Raw genomic sequence first — 15,559 nt, 5'->3', positions numbered from 1 at the left:
TCAAGACACACAGTGAGAGGCTGTCTAATCTGTCACTGACACAATGCAGAGACCTTATCCAAGGACACAGAAGTCATGAAAAGATTTACATTTAACTCTATTTTAAACTTCATCAACAGCAAAGTTTCCCCATCTTCTTGCCGTGCTAAGAGAAAGGGGAAAAATATCTGATGTTCAGGAAACTGACTGTAGCGTCTTCTTTACCTATTTGCAATGTATGTTCATATGGGCAGGAAGAGAGTGGGTATGACTGCATGGAATGGGCATGTGGAGGCCAGCGTCTGACCTCGCATGCTATTCCTATAGAGCTGTCCTGGGGTTTTAAATCCTTTGACTTTGTGTGTTCTGAGTGTTTCGTCTGCACATATGTCCATACACCATGTGCACACCTGGTACCTATGGAGGCCAGGAGAGAGCAGTGAGTCCCCTGGAACTAGGAGTTCAGAGTATTATGAGGTGCCATGGGAGTGTCTGCAAAGGAACCCAATGGTTCTTGGGAAGAACCATCTCTTCAGCCCCATCTATCTTGTCCCTGAAAGCTGGGACTTGCTAGTTAGGTGAGTGAGCTCCTGGAGTGTGCTTCATTGCAATCACAAGCTAGCATCTCACCTAGTGATGTTCGTGGGTACTGGGGATCAAACTCAGGTCCTCTGGCTTGTGTGTCTTCATGCTTATGTGGCAAGCACTTCAGTGACTAAGTTATCTTCTCAGCCCCCGGTAATGCATTTAAAAAGTGAAAGTTATTTTCTCTAGGGGAAATTTACCCTTAGGAGGTACTGTGAAAGCAGGATGGACACTGGCTGTGATGTCCCAGTGTATCCAACAGGCGATGTGCACAAACCAAAGATTGCATCTTTCCCAAGCATTATGCACATTTCCTTTCTGCATTGAACTCAAGGAATCAGGCTTAGATTGAAAACTAGCTAATGAGTCCAGACAGATGGAAGCAACTAGAGATGTTTAGCAAGTGCACAAAACGAAAAAGCAACAAGAAGTGATTTAAAGAGCCAACAGAAGACAACCACACCAATGAGAGAGCTTTAAAAACAACAGTTCAGTGTATCAATCACACCATAAATTCAGAATCTGATTTCTTTTTAAAGGCATCAGGCTGAACCTATCTTGAGAAGTATCAAAATGAAGTTACAGCCTCCAGCACCTCCAGAGAAATAGAGCTTGTAGGCGCCACAAAATAACAGATGTCAAAGATCGTCAACAGAAGGCTCTGGCAGCTCATGATCCAGATTGGAAAATGCAAAGATTTTCTGCTATTTATTTCATCTGAGTCAAACACTGCTGAGACACACAAGCAACGTTACAGAAACCAAGGTGACCTGAGCACCTCAATGGCATTCTGATTTTTTTTTTCCTTTGTATTTGGGTGTTGCAGATTGTATGAAGCAATAGAGTATTGCTAATTCTGAGACAGCAGTTCTCAATCTTCCTGACTCCAGACCCTTTACTATGGTTCCTCATGTTGTGGTGACCCCCAGCCATAAAATTAGTTTCGTTGCTACTTCGTAACTGTAATTTTGCAACTGTAAATCTTGTAATGTAAATATCTGTACATCTTGTAAATATTCCAATGGTCTTATGTGACCCCCCCCATGAAAGTGCTATGACCCGCAGGTTGAGGACCACTATTCTAACATGATAAACTTTTTTTTTTAAATGACAAACTTTTGTACATAGCCACAATATGCGCTAAAAAGTAATGAATGGCTTTTCTTTCTTAGTGGTAATGAAGCTTGTGTTGAACCCCAGGTCCTTTCACACGGGTGGGCACCTTGTTTCTTTCATGCTCCTTTCAATGCCCCTAAGGAAACTGGAGGCAACTGCAGTTATTTAAAGCATCCTTTTCATTCTTTCAGGGAAAACGCCAAAGTGGCCAAATGGAGTCAAGTTGTTAATTTAGTAACTCTTCCTGGTAGACAACCTGATTGAAGAGACCCTCAAAATCTCTATAAAATGCATATGTCCCTTAGCATGCTTCCCCACTCCAAGGCATCAAAAGACAATGTGTTATGTGTAGTTTTTTCTCAAGTTAACTTCTTTCTAAAACTAGTCACTACAACTACGTATCTTGTGGCAGAACACTTATGATAAAATTGAGTGTGTAACGTCATTGTTTTTTTCTTTAATGAGTTCCATCCAATGATATGAAATATTTTACAGTAGACACGCAGGCAATGTTATCTTCTAATATTGTATACTTCCCTCACCCCCATGGTGTTGGGGAAGGAATCCATTGCCTTGTGCATGCTACACAAGCATACTACCATGTGGCTGTATTTCCAATTTATTGGGTATGGGGGTGGGGTGGTGGTGGAACGAAACAAGGTCTTATGTAGCCTCAAATCCACTATGCACTTAAAGATGGTCTTGAACTCCCAAATGGCTGGCTATACTGGCCCTAAACTCCTTGGGCTGAGGTGTCCTCTAGCCTCAAATTGATGAGTAGCTGAGAAAACAGGCATATCTAACACATATGGCTTAAAATAACTTTTTTGTTATTGTTGTTTGTTTTTGAGACAGGCTCTATACAGCCATGGTTGGCACCCAACTGAGAGACCCACCTGACTCTACCTCCTAAGTCTGTGATTAAAGGCATTTGCCACCATGTTTGGCTTAAGTAGTATTTTTACTACCTGTTACATGAGCATGAGCAGAATTCTAAAGATAAAGGCTATATGTCTTAACCCGAGTCGATGAAAAAGCGTTAGGGGCTGGAGAGATGGCTCAGTGGTTAAGAGCACTGGCTGTTCTTTCAGAGGACCTGGGTTCAATTCCCAGTATGCACTTTGCAGCTCACAATTGTCTGTAACTCCTGTTCCAGGGGATCTGATGCTCTCACACAGACAAACATGCAATCAAAACACCAAAGTACCTAACATAAAAATAAATTACTAAGAAACAAAAAGAAAAAGCTTTAGCCCTGTGAAGGCTGCCAGGCCACCCGCACATTTGGACTTGCATGGGTACCCAGACAGGGCAGGCTCAAGGCATTTATCGGATCCTCGGAGTCTCTGATCAAACACAATTACAAACCATAATTTAAAAACTGGCAAAGGCCTGCCTTGTATTACAGATAAATAAATATCAGTTTGCTTTTAATTCTCATCCCTAGGCCCAAATGAGAAAATTCACTTCTTTTCCCTAAATAATTAAGATTTTTGAGTCATAAAACATCTTTAGACATCCCATGGCATGTGACCAAAGTAATTCAAAAGGAGAATGTTTGACAAATTGAGAGAAGACTCAGCTATTTTCCACTGACAAATATGGCTCAATTTCAAGGTCACTGAAGATGGCTGTTTTATGGTTAAGCCAAGAGGCACAGAAGCACTTAATTACTGTGACGGCTTCTTCTCTTGGTCTTAAAGAGAATCAAAAATGTTGTATTGCATGGAATACTATTCACCTGAATAATGTGCCCAGGCTTTCTTTCCACAAAGATGACTTTGCACAAATGCTGTAACACACACACACACACACACACACACACACACACACACACACACACACACAAGCACGGAGGGGGGACCTGCACTCAGGGAAATGTGCTTGCTAATCTGAATATCCAACTTTTCATGTGTGCTTCATGCTGTCCCTTGAAGGCAAAAACATATGTTGACTACTGACTGGGACATCCTAAACTTCACATCACAAATCTACAAAAGGTTTATTACTATCAAATTAATCTCACAGGAACCTAATCTGGCAAGATGTGAAGTTCCAGGTGTTTGTTTTACTTGTATTTCCATCATCTGCCTTCCTGCCTATCTATCTATCTATCTATCTATCTATCTATCTATCTATCTATCTATCTATCCATTCATCCATCCATCCATCCATCCATCCATCCATCTATCTACTGATTAATTGTGTATGTATGCATGTATATGGAGGCCAGAGAACAATGTTTGGGAACTGGTTTTCTGTTTCTATCATTCAGGTTCCAGGGACTGAACTCTTCTATCAGCTGATCCATCTTGCTGGCCCTGTTCAGAGTTTTAAGATACAATATTTCCCCATTAAATGATGAAACAAATAAACATAGGAGAAAACAAGTTAATGAGTTCAGTAAATACAGAAACATATCTGAGGGAAAAATCCATAAATAATTATTTCAAGACATAAAAATGTACAGTCAAGAAAATAGACATTCCACTTAACTCCAAATTAAAGTTTATTCATGCGATGTATTAAAAGTGGGAAGAGCATAAAGAATTTTTTAAAATTTTCTATCTTAATTCTAAGGTCTATATTAATATTTATAAACCACATTTAAAACATTGCTTCAAAACTGAAGTCAGCACTCATCAGTAACAGGTACAATTGCCCACACCCAAACTGCCAGCCAGTGTGGACAGTATCCAACCCTATAACCCTATCCTCCATGCACCGGACACCCCTCCCCCCGCCCTGAAGCTGGGTATACTCCGCTGTTTCCATAGGGAGAAAACTGACTCTACAGTTTCTCCTTAAAATCTGAACCCCCACCAACTGTCTCAGCTTCACACACAAGGAAACATGCCATCATAGCAGGAGCAGGTTACCTACTACGGCACACAGCCTCTAAAACATAAAGTTGGACAAATGATACAGAGGGGGGAAAAGCACTTTACAGGAGACTGTCCTTATCCTTTTCTCTGAAAACCTTTTATTAAATCTTTTTCCAACATTACATAGAAAAAGCCCACATTTTACCTAAAAATACTCAACCAACCAAATCAGCCTACTGGTGTGACATGAAGTCTAATATGTAACAGCTGCTATCTGCTTTGCATCTGGGAGTAGTCTAATAATTGGTTCACACTCAAGGAATCTGTATGCTGTTTTCACAATCACAAGGTCAGTTACAGGATTTTATTATTTCTGGGCAGAAGCAGCCTTTTCCAAAGGACATGTAAGAATAAAATTTCATGTTGAACAGAATGAGATGGCAAGCTTGAAGCCGACAGACGCCTGTCTGTCTTGGAGGCATTGCTGTTACGTGCGCTTTCTCCTGCTGTCTCGCCAGCTCCTCTTTCTGGATCTTTTCTTCCCATCACTGTTTCCCTCCGTATGCATCTGTCCTGACTTCTCATTCTGCTCTGTGGTTCTTTCTCCAGCTCTTTTTCTTTTCTCCCCTTGTTGCTAATATTCTGCCTTTCACTGGCTTCACAATGAATGAGCCTGCCATGAAAGCCAGTGTCTGAAACCAAGAGCATAAAAGCCTCAGTTAAGCAAGCAACCTTATTGAGCATGACTGGCACTCTCACTTTAGTGTCCATTCAGCTCCTAGCCATCACCATGGACAGAATCCCTGATGACCCTGCACTTGATGTAAGAAGCCAAAGTTTCTGAGTATATTATGGACTGTGATTCTTAATTCTGCATCATCCCTCAATACTCAGATTTCACTAAGAAATAAAATGCTGTCCACTCTTGAAATAATATACCAATCATAACACTGCCCATACGTGCTGGAATTACTCACAGATATAACCATCCTCTTTCTCATTTTTCTAGTGATCTAAAATGTTGGCTATAAAAAGACTACAATACCTTACCGAGTTTGGGACTCAATCATTCGCACCTCTTCACAGGCAAGTTGCTGGGAGAAAAGAGCAAGTGTCCCTAGTCATAAGTAGTAGCAAGAGGTCTCAGTGCTTGCTGGTATCACCACCTCTGAGTCTGCATGCTCATCTGGAGGGGAGCCTGAAGCCCAGAGCTGGAGAAGTTCATCACTCTGAGTCTCAGAAAGACTTGAGTAGGGCATGGGAACCTTCAGGAAGAGCCTTATGGACAATGCAGCCCAGGGAAACTGCAAAGCCCCACCACATCGCCTCCTCCACTGCCACTGACAGGAAGAAGAAATCTTCAAATGTTCAGATCTTTGGATGTGTCTAGGAGCATACACAGCAGATAGAAACCAACAAGGACTCAACTTCTGAGTGGGAAATACAAAGCCTTACCTTTCTGGATGTGGGATTCTCTATATTTGGCACACAGTAAGTTTTATAAACTATAAGCCATGTTTTATGCAACTACTCAATATCCTGGGTAAGATACTGGAATATTATCTCCTGATGCCAAGGAAAACTTTCAGTAGCTACCAACATTGCCAACCAAAAGGGGGTCCCAGGAAGGCTTCTGTACAATGCCATCTGCTGCTTTTCACAATCATGATTCTGTTATCTCTCAGTGCAGTAAGTTAGAGCCCCTTTATCATACAAATGTCCCTATGTGCCTTTTAGACATCACAACTTGGTAAAAAAAAAAAAAAAAAAAAGCTGAAACTTGATTTCCTGTAAAATGATAAATAGTGCTAATTTGGCTGGGAATGGGGGTTCATGCTTTTAATTTCAGCACTTTGGAAGCAGAGACAGGACATAGCAAATACTAAGACAATCAGGGCTACACAAAGGGACCTTGTCTCAAAAAGCAAACTAGCAAGCAAGCAAACAAACAAACAAAAAAGCCAGAGGGGGAAGAAAAGGAGAGACAGTAATTTGGTAGCAACATTCACTATTAAAATCTGCCTCTGGTTAGATGGTTCACCTGGCCATCAGAGGCTAATGTTCAAAGTTCCTATCACATCTTTTGAGTCTTGAATTTTAGGCATGTTGAACCAGGAATCCCCAGGGCAGGAAGAAGCCCTGCATTTCGAGGTGCTGCACTTCTGCCTCGCCCATTCCCCTTTAGTAAAAGGACAGTGGAGTCTAAGTGCTGTGGCGAGATTCCTGGCTTGCGGACAGTGCAGAACTAAGGCCATCTGGAGACCTTTGTGGGGGCTGTGTCGGGGCAGGGGTGAGCCGAAACCCTGTTCATGCTATCACTGGGCTGCAGTGAAAGCCCATCTCTGGATAGAGAGCCTCTGCAGTATACTGATAAGGTATATATTTAAATGTATGGAAAGTAGCCTTCTGTGAAAGGAAAGAAGGAGCCCTCCATTTTTAAGAGAGAAGAACAATATGTAAGGGGCGAGGATTTCAGGTCATGTGTTAAACCTGATGTCACTAGCAGTGCTGTAATTCTACACATGCTAATTTGCTTAATATTCATCTATTTCACAGGGGACTGAACCCATGGCCTTGTGTGTGCTTGGCAAAGGCTCCATCACTGAGCTATTGCGTTGTAGTTTTAATACTCTGCTTCCAATATGAAACAAAGGCCTCCTAATCTTCCTACAGCCAGATACTGTTTTCATTTTAAATAAAAACGGGCATTTCCATCGTTGCTTATCAGATAGATAGAGAAGATAGAAATGTAGTTTTCCCTAAAATAAAGAAAATGGGAAAAACCTTCAGAGGAAGTGTGAATCTGAAGTAGATATTCGAGGGGAATAAAATTACATTATGTAGTTATTTTACTTGTTCATAAAAAGGAAAAATAACAAGCATCCTTAGTCTTTACTTTCTCAGTTATAAAACTGAACACCTTTATATCCTCAAATGTGCTGCCTTACCTTTTACAATTAGAGCTAAGCCAGGGTCTGGTCATTCCCTCCTGGGCCCAGGTGGGAGTGCACGCTAACTAAGGCGGCGGTCCTTACTTGCAAGTCAGCTGTTTCACATGGATTTAGTGTCCTAGGCAACTCACTCACATTAAAGCTTTATTAGTAGCCCAGACAGGCTTTATCCTCTTGCCTGTGAAAGCACAACCTCCATGAACATGAAATACATCTGCTAAATCCTAACTTAGTGTCTGGCTTCCCTTTGAGAAAGGAAGGTTGAAAACAATGCAGAGCATAGCAAACTAGATGTGTGTGGTGACGGCTTCGGCATTGCTTCTCCTTGGGCAAGACAGAAGTAAATCTTGCATTGTTTGCACAGATGCTCCAGAGGCACCGCTGTATGGAGAGGGCCTCAAAGAAACAGGCCTAGGTTCCCAGTCTAATTCCTACAAGAAGTTATGGTTGCTACCGAACATATGCCCTAAAGTCAGGGGGAAAATGCTTTATATTTTCTAGCATGGCCAAAATAAAAGGTAAACAGCAGGAGACCACAAAGAAACTAAATGCTAACTCAGTCTCTCAGTTGTCTCAACAAAGTTAAAAACCTTTTGATTCTTCAACAACATTTCTGTTTTGGCTTGTATAGGTTTCAGGGGAATTCTAGAAACAACAAACCTCAGACACATTTAACATAACACATTCACCAGACTCTGCAAGTAGCTTTACGCAAGGAACAACACAGCTATGTTTTGCATTTGCCATATGAACTTTACAGTTAAGAAACAGATATAAGAATTAAAAAGACAGAATATAAAAAATGTTATAATTTCAAAATAATATATTTGAGAAAGGGGCAGTGTATGTGGGAAGCTAAAATTAGCCTTTGTAGAAGAACCTCTGACACCACCGGCAGCGTCAGTCAAATGCTAGCTAGTCCCGAGAACACTCAACCCCTCTGAGGATGCTCTCTTCAGCAACAGCAACAGCAGTGAGCACGGCTGTCACCAAATCCACAGATATAATCATCAGCCAAAAGCCTCTGCTTACCGCATCTTTTCCTGACATCTGAATCTTGTCTTGGGCCAAATTTCTAGAAAAGTAATCATTATAAGGCAAAAAGCTGTGCTCCTTCTGTGTTCAGAAGAAGCTGAATAATACTCAGTGGCTCCCACTTCTAGGAACTACTTGAAAACACTGTAGAATTGTTTCAAAGTTAGGTTTTTTGTTTTTGCTTAAAATAGTGATACGTTATAATGACAGCAAATGGGCAGAGAGAACTGAGATGCCTCAGATACAGAATATCCATGTGTGGAGACACACGCATACACACACAAGGTAAATAAGAAAGTAATGTGAAGAAAAACACCAAGTTGGCTAAACAGTACTCCCCTAAGGGAAAGTACTTTCCTGGAATCGTACGATTGGGAAAGTCCATTACCCAATGCTGAAAGAACTGCACAAATACTTTAACTTGGATGTCTAGACAATCTGGCATGAACTCTCAATCTGGGGGATGGGGGGTGGGTAGCAACTCAAGTATGCTTCCTAATTTAAAATTCTCTTTTACTAAAGAAATTTTATTTCTTAGTATCAGAAGCTAAATGGGCCATACATAGTAAAGTATGAGGAATTTTAAGGTTAGAAAACTAAAGCTATTATTTCTGTGGGGGGAATGTAATATTCAATTTCTGATAAGAACACAAAATCTACCTAAATCTAATATAACATATAATAATTATTAGTATAAGAAGTGGGGTTTTCTACCCTGGCTTTCGTTTGAGTTAACTTTTTATTTTATTGTTTTGGAGAAGGGTCTTATTATGTAGCTCTAGCTGCCCTGGAACTCACTCTGGCCTTGAACTCACAGAGATCCACCTCAGTCAGGCCCCCATATGCTGGGCATGTGCCACCACTGCCCAGCTTGAGTTAATATTAGTAAGACAATAAAACACCACACCAGAAAGAGGCTTTTTTTTTTGAGTTACTGTGCAATATGACAAAGCCATTGATAGCTGTGCCAGAGACAACAGCTAAGTGACTCCACTAAATAATAAAGTTGGAAGCATTAAAAAGTAAAAGGAGATGCAACAGATCTACACTTAGGCATTATCTTCAAGGAGTGGCAGAAAATCTCAGTTTTAAAACAAAATTATCTGGGCAACTCTCAGAGCATAATGTGTTCAAGGGACAAACACTCTGGGCCTTTTGGACGTAATGTGGTTACAAACAGGCAGAGGAATGAAATATGTAAAACACTAATGTGGAGCAGGGGCCAGTCAGATAGCCCTAACTTACACATGTCAAAAAAGATAAGCTCAACTGAGGGTCAGGATGGCATGTCCAGAAGGGCTGCACCACTGTACACAAGCCAGCGCAGCAAACCTTCCTGCCTGAGAGTCATCGGGTAGCAACAAAAGGGTAGGACACACAGCACGCAGGAGTCACCTTCAGCTGGTTGTTGAAAACATCAATCTCCTGCAGCTTCGACCTGGTCTCCCTCTCCACCTCGTCCAACTGCTCTCGAAGCTGCTGCCGAGCCAGCTCTTTTGCTTCCAAGGCTCTTTTGAGGGTGAGGAGCGAATCTCCTATTTCAGAAGAGCATACAGGACAGAGGTTTAGTTAGGAGTGAGGAACGTATTCAGCCTTCATGTCACTGAAGGGAATTCTTGCCAATGGGGGAGGAATGATGATGAGCACTACTCAGTGATAAACCAAAAGCAGAGCATGCACAAAGCCCGAGGAACACTCGATGTCTGCATCAGAGGAAAAAGTTTTAAGAAAACACCTTCCAGCACCTGGGAAGCTGAGGTAGGTAGAGCTCCAACTGTGAGGCAAGCCTGGTCTACACAGTGAAACTCACCAGGCAGTGGTGACACACGCCTTTAATCCCAGCACTCAGGAGGCAGAGGCAGGTGGGTCTCTGAGTTCCCAGCCAGTCTGGTCTACAGAACAGCCAGGTATACACAGAGAAACCCTGTCTTGAAATATGTGTGCGTGTGTATGTACAAACAAACAAACAAACAAAATATATATATATATTATTTATATATATATATATATATATATATATATATATATATATATATAAAGACACCTACTATGCAAACTGTTCTGCTGAACTTGTTTTAATTGGTCATTGAGTATCTGTTTCTCTGGAATAAGTCTTCCAAGCATTTGCTGAGACTCCTAGGAGAGAAGGAAGGAAACAGCAAATGAGTGACTGAACCTCAGATACCAGTGTCCCAGACACCCCCCACTCTCAGCACATTCATTGCCATTCTCACTAAGGCATTAGCTGCCAAATGCTTTCACCTAGGATGACGTTAAGACAGTTACAGCTCCTCTATTCTGCTTACATGGTTGTTGACTTATAAATACTGGGTATTTATAAGTTAAAAAAAAAAAAAAAAAGCAATTCAAGTCCGTCTGAACAAAACTCAAGCTCTTAGTTGCATGGTGACCCAGCACACAGCCATGACCTGGCTGCAGCTAATGCAATTAATGCCCTGCAGTGGGAGTCAGCCGAGCCCTCTGCTCTGAGCCTGACTGCATGCCTGAGACTGGACACAGGACTCAGAAGGACATTTGTCACACTAGAACCCTAGATGCCACCCATGGTTTTCCATCACATGTAAGAGTCCTGAACCAGCCTCTTTTTTTTTTTTCTGTTTGTTTGTTTTTAAACTGGCATAAGAAAAAAGCTAAAACTACACTGAATAAGGAAGGCTATTTGGAGTTTCCGTGGGTAACGAATGTGCCCAAGCACAGTATTTGTTTAATTTCAGTTGAAATGATCTTGTAGCCACTTTAAAAAGCTGACAGCCTTACTTGACATTTATTTTTACCTTGTGGGGTTGGGGATGGGGTGGGGCATGACTTTTGTTGTAAGAAAATAAAATGCAGTGACCAGCTCTTTCCCCTGGGTAGGCCATCCCTGCCAGGCCACAGAGGAAGAGGATGCTGCCAGTTCTGATAAGACCTGATAGGTTAGGGTCAGATAGACAGGGAGGAGGACCTTCCCTATCAGTGGACTATGGGAGGGGCATAGAGGGGAGACCAGGGAGGGGGGAAGGGGTGAGAGAGGGGGCGGCAGCAAGGATACAAAGTGAATAAATTATAATAAATAATAATTAAAAAAATAATAATAAGGAAAAAAAGCATAACCCAGGAATTAAGAGTGGTGTTGGTTTCAAAAGGACCCAAGTTTGGTACTCAGGACTCAGCACTCATAGTGGCCTCCATGGGCGCCCATTCTCGCATACATACCCACACACAGACACACAGAAGTACATTGTTTTTTTAAGTAAATCTTTTAAAAAGGATTTTTCTAAAATAGGTCACATCAATTTTAAGAGCAGCAGAACCAACTTCAAAGCAAGAGCGGCAACGCACACAAGGAGAAGGAGGCCAGTCTCACAGCCTTGTGCGCTCTTCTTCCTCAAAGCATGTGCAGTGCTTTACTTCAACAGTTAGGATCGATGAGCACTTTGTGTTCCATAATAAATGTGCTCAATCATAAAGCATTCAGTCACAATAATGGCATACTGAGCACATGAACGTTACCCTAAATATCTTGTGGGTAATATTTGCTGATTTCTCAGTAATAGTTAATAAAAAGAGCTACAAGGATGGCACACACCTTTAATCCCGGGTGGATCTCTTGAGTTCAAGGCCAACCAGGGCTACAGAGCAAGACCTCCTACCTCAAAATAAATGAACAAATAAACAAAATAAAAGGAGCTAAAATATAGAAGAATATACTTCAAAAAAAGTGAATATAATTTTTAATATCTGAAAACAATTTCTGACCATGAACTTCTCTTCTCATGGTGGTTACTTTCTATGATCATGGCCCCCAATCTCAAACTCATAACTATCGAGTACACAAAACGACAACTGACAGAGCAAAAAGGGAAACACACAAACACAATCTGAGTGACAGCAGCAGTCACAAGGTGAGGGGTGTAACTCAGCAGTGTGTTTGCATAGAGTGCTCTCATAAGACCTTGTGTCTGATTCCCAGCATGGCCACCACCTCAAAAAGGCACCAGATCAGCAAGGAAGCTTGGACTCCACGTGAATCAACTTGATCTAACTGGCTATGGGACACTCCACCAAACTGAAACCACAGCACATGTATTTTTCAGGATCCATCAGACACTCACTAAGATTATATGCTTGGTCCAAAGTCTCAATATATTTAAAAGGACTAAAAATCACACAAAATTTTCTGTCCAATAACATCAGTATACAAGAAACAAATAAGTACTTAGAAACTAAACAGTGAAAGTACACTTAGCCCATCAAAGAAATGACAAAGAAATAAATGAAAACATAATGTCTAAAAACTCACGGAATATAGCTATTGCTGTGGCAATGACATTTATAACTCAAAATATCTAAATCAGAAAAAAATTAAGGCTTAAATTATCTAAACTTCTTGCTAATCTAGAAAAAAATAAAATTAAACCTCAGATAAGTAAATGGAAGGGAAACAATAAAGAAAAGTGGTCAATTTGCTGGGATATAACAAAAACACATCATAGAAAAAAAATCAATCTGGAAAAGAGCTTGTTTGAAAAATATCAAAAAAGCCCAAGGTGGTGGCGCATACCTTTAATCCCAGCGCTCGGGAGGCAGGAGGAGATGGATCTCTGAGTTTAAGGCCAGCCTAGACTACAGAGTTCCAGGACAGCCAGGGCTACACAGAATATCCCTGTCTCAAAAAAGAAAAATATCAATAAAACCAATAAGGTCCCCAAGATGTTGATCAAGAAAGGTACAGGAAGGAGAGCAAGAAGAAGAGGAGGGAGGCTGGGCAGGGAGGCAGGAGGAAGAAGCAGAGAAGCAAAGGCTGTATCAGGAAAGAAGGCCACATCACTACAGATGCTACAGGCTGACAACTTTATGATCATTTAGATAATTAAACAAACTAATTAACAGACATTATCAAGAAGACTCAAAAAGAAACAAAAAGTTTCAATAGCTTTATTGAACTATCCTGGAACTTGCTCTGTAGAGCCAGGCTGTCCTTGAGCTCAGAGATCCACCTGCCTCTGCCTCCCTAGTGCCAGGAATAAAGGCATATGCCACCGCCCAGCTTGAACACTTTTCAATTAAAAAGTCTTGCAACAAAGAAGCCCCAGAGCCTTCACTACTAAATGTCACCAAAATGTTTCAACATCGACATTTTCAAAGTGTGTAGGAAGAAGAAAATTAAGTTCAAATTTATGTTCTGAGGCCTGTATTAACTTGATACCAAAACTAGACAAGGACATTTATAAGAAAATTATAAATTCATACTCCCATAAATGTAGATGAGTAACCTCTAAAACAAGAGCAAACAGAATCTAATAAAAACGTTTATCAATTACACACTGCGACAAAGTGTGCTTAACCCCAGGAGTTGACCTCCAGTTTGATGTTCAAAATTCAATCACTATGAATCACCTATTATTAGCAAAATAGCGTAGGGGGGGACCTTCAGCCACCCCAATAAATACCAAATAAAACTAGGGCTCAACCAGCCACCCACCATGACTAAGGCCCAAGACAAGACCTCACTTCTATATATAACATATACAGAGAAAATATATAAAAAATATATATATTGTATAACAGTACTGGAGGTCCTGTTTATTGCAGAAAGATCAAAAAACAGAAGAAAAGCACAGAAGATACACAGACTAGGAAAGGAAAATTTATAGGTTGACACACGAACACTGAAAACTAAAAAATACTGCTGAAATATGTAGTAAGACAAAGACGAGGCCATGTGCTTTGATACTGTTACGATGACAAATCTTTTCAGACTAACTTATAAATGCAATGAAATTCCAACAAAATTCTAACTTTTAAAAAAATATTTTAAAAACAAAACCCGACAAGTTATCCCTACAATTCATTTGAAAATGTAAAGGACTAAGAATATACACAAGAAAAGAAGGTACTTATATACATATATGCATTATAACCTAGGATCCCTCTATGAGGGAGAATGTGTACCTTTTTATTTTCTTTCTTTCTGAGCTTGGGTGACCTCACTTAATAGAAACATTCTAAGTCCATCCATTTTCATGCAAATTTTGTGATTTCATTTCTCTCTAGAGCAGAATCATATTCCATTTTATATGTGTACCAGGTTTTCATTATCCATTCATCTTTTGACGAAAGACTTTGTTGAACAGAGCAGTGATAAGCATGTGGGTACAAATATTTCTATCATAAGCTGAGGAGTTATCTGGGTACACACGCAGGAGTGTGTTAAACAGCTGGGTCATAAGGTAGTTCTAATATTTTTTTTATTTTGAGGACTCTCCAAGTTGATTTTCACAATGGCTGTATTAACTTGCACTCTAACTAGAAGTGAATAAGTGGTGTTCTCTCTCCACATTTTCTCCAACATTAGTTGTCAGATTTCTTAGGAATAGCCATTCACTGGGATGGGATCTCAAGAGCAGTTACAATTTCAATTTCCCTGCTGGCTAGGAATGTTGAAGATTTCTAAAATTAACTATGCATTAGTATACTATTCTGAAAAGAGAAACAAAAGGTAATTTGAAAATAAAGCACAATGCATGCTAACAGCAAGTCATATGAATGCTTTTGTAAGCTATAACAAATTTTCAGCATCAAGTAGGTCCTTAGGTGGGCAACATCCACATGCTATTTCATGACTGTTAGCGTACAGGCGATTCAGCTGGCCTGCTTTCAGGGTCCTAGCAATGTCCTGTCTTATATTATCACCTGCTGCCACTGCCAAGTGGGCCAAGTGTGTGGAGGGATAAAAGGATCTCTCTCTCCCTCTGCCCTCATGTTCCACTCACTCTATCCCTTCTCCAGACCCCTCCCCCTTCCCATGATAAACCTCCTTTATACCAGATCTGCTGCATGGCATGCAATCCCTCAAGGGAATTCCTTGCCATAGGCCACCATAGCAGCCCTGTAGAACCATTATACAACAGTGACCAGTTGGTATTTTACTATGAGATGTGAGTTTTCAAATTTAAATTTGTTTTTTAATGAATATTCCCGTAGGCTGTTACTGTTGAAACAAATTTTGGCCATTCAAAACAAACAAACAAAAAGAAAAAAGAAAAAAAGGTAAAGAGAAGAGGG

The 15,559-nt window shown here is 40.6% G+C and overlaps 1 protein-coding gene across 10 annotated transcripts in view; it reads right to left on the bottom strand.

Annotated features, from left to right (window-relative positions):
- Window positions 1-15,559, bottom strand: part of Itsn1 (intersectin 1) — a 182,394-nt gene that overhangs the window by 78,192 nt on the left and 88,643 nt on the right. For 9 of the 10 annotated variants that reach the window (XR_009587041.1, XR_009587042.1, XM_021628727.2 and 6 more), the window contains 2 exons: window positions 10,540-10,627; window positions 9,887-10,026 (listed from right to left, as the gene is read on the bottom strand). Coding sequence is in view for 8 of the 10 variants with exons in the window: in XM_021628727.2 (XP_021484402.1) it covers window positions 9,887-10,026; window positions 10,540-10,627 (228 nt within the window). In the remaining 2 variants the exon portion in view is untranslated. Of the gene's footprint in view, window positions 1-4,171; window positions 5,198-9,886; window positions 10,027-10,539; window positions 10,628-15,559 lie in introns of those variants that run through there. The other variant, XM_021628753.2, reaches the window with a different exon arrangement.

The sequence above is a fragment of the Meriones unguiculatus genome, chromosome 17 (genome assembly GCF_030254825.1).
Source record: "Meriones unguiculatus strain TT.TT164.6M chromosome 17, Bangor_MerUng_6.1, whole genome shotgun sequence".
Taxonomy (NCBI): domain Eukaryota; kingdom Metazoa; phylum Chordata; class Mammalia; order Rodentia; family Muridae; genus Meriones; species Meriones unguiculatus.
The sequence above is the reverse complement of the archived record's forward strand: the minus strand, read 5'-3'. Positions and strand labels throughout refer to the sequence as shown.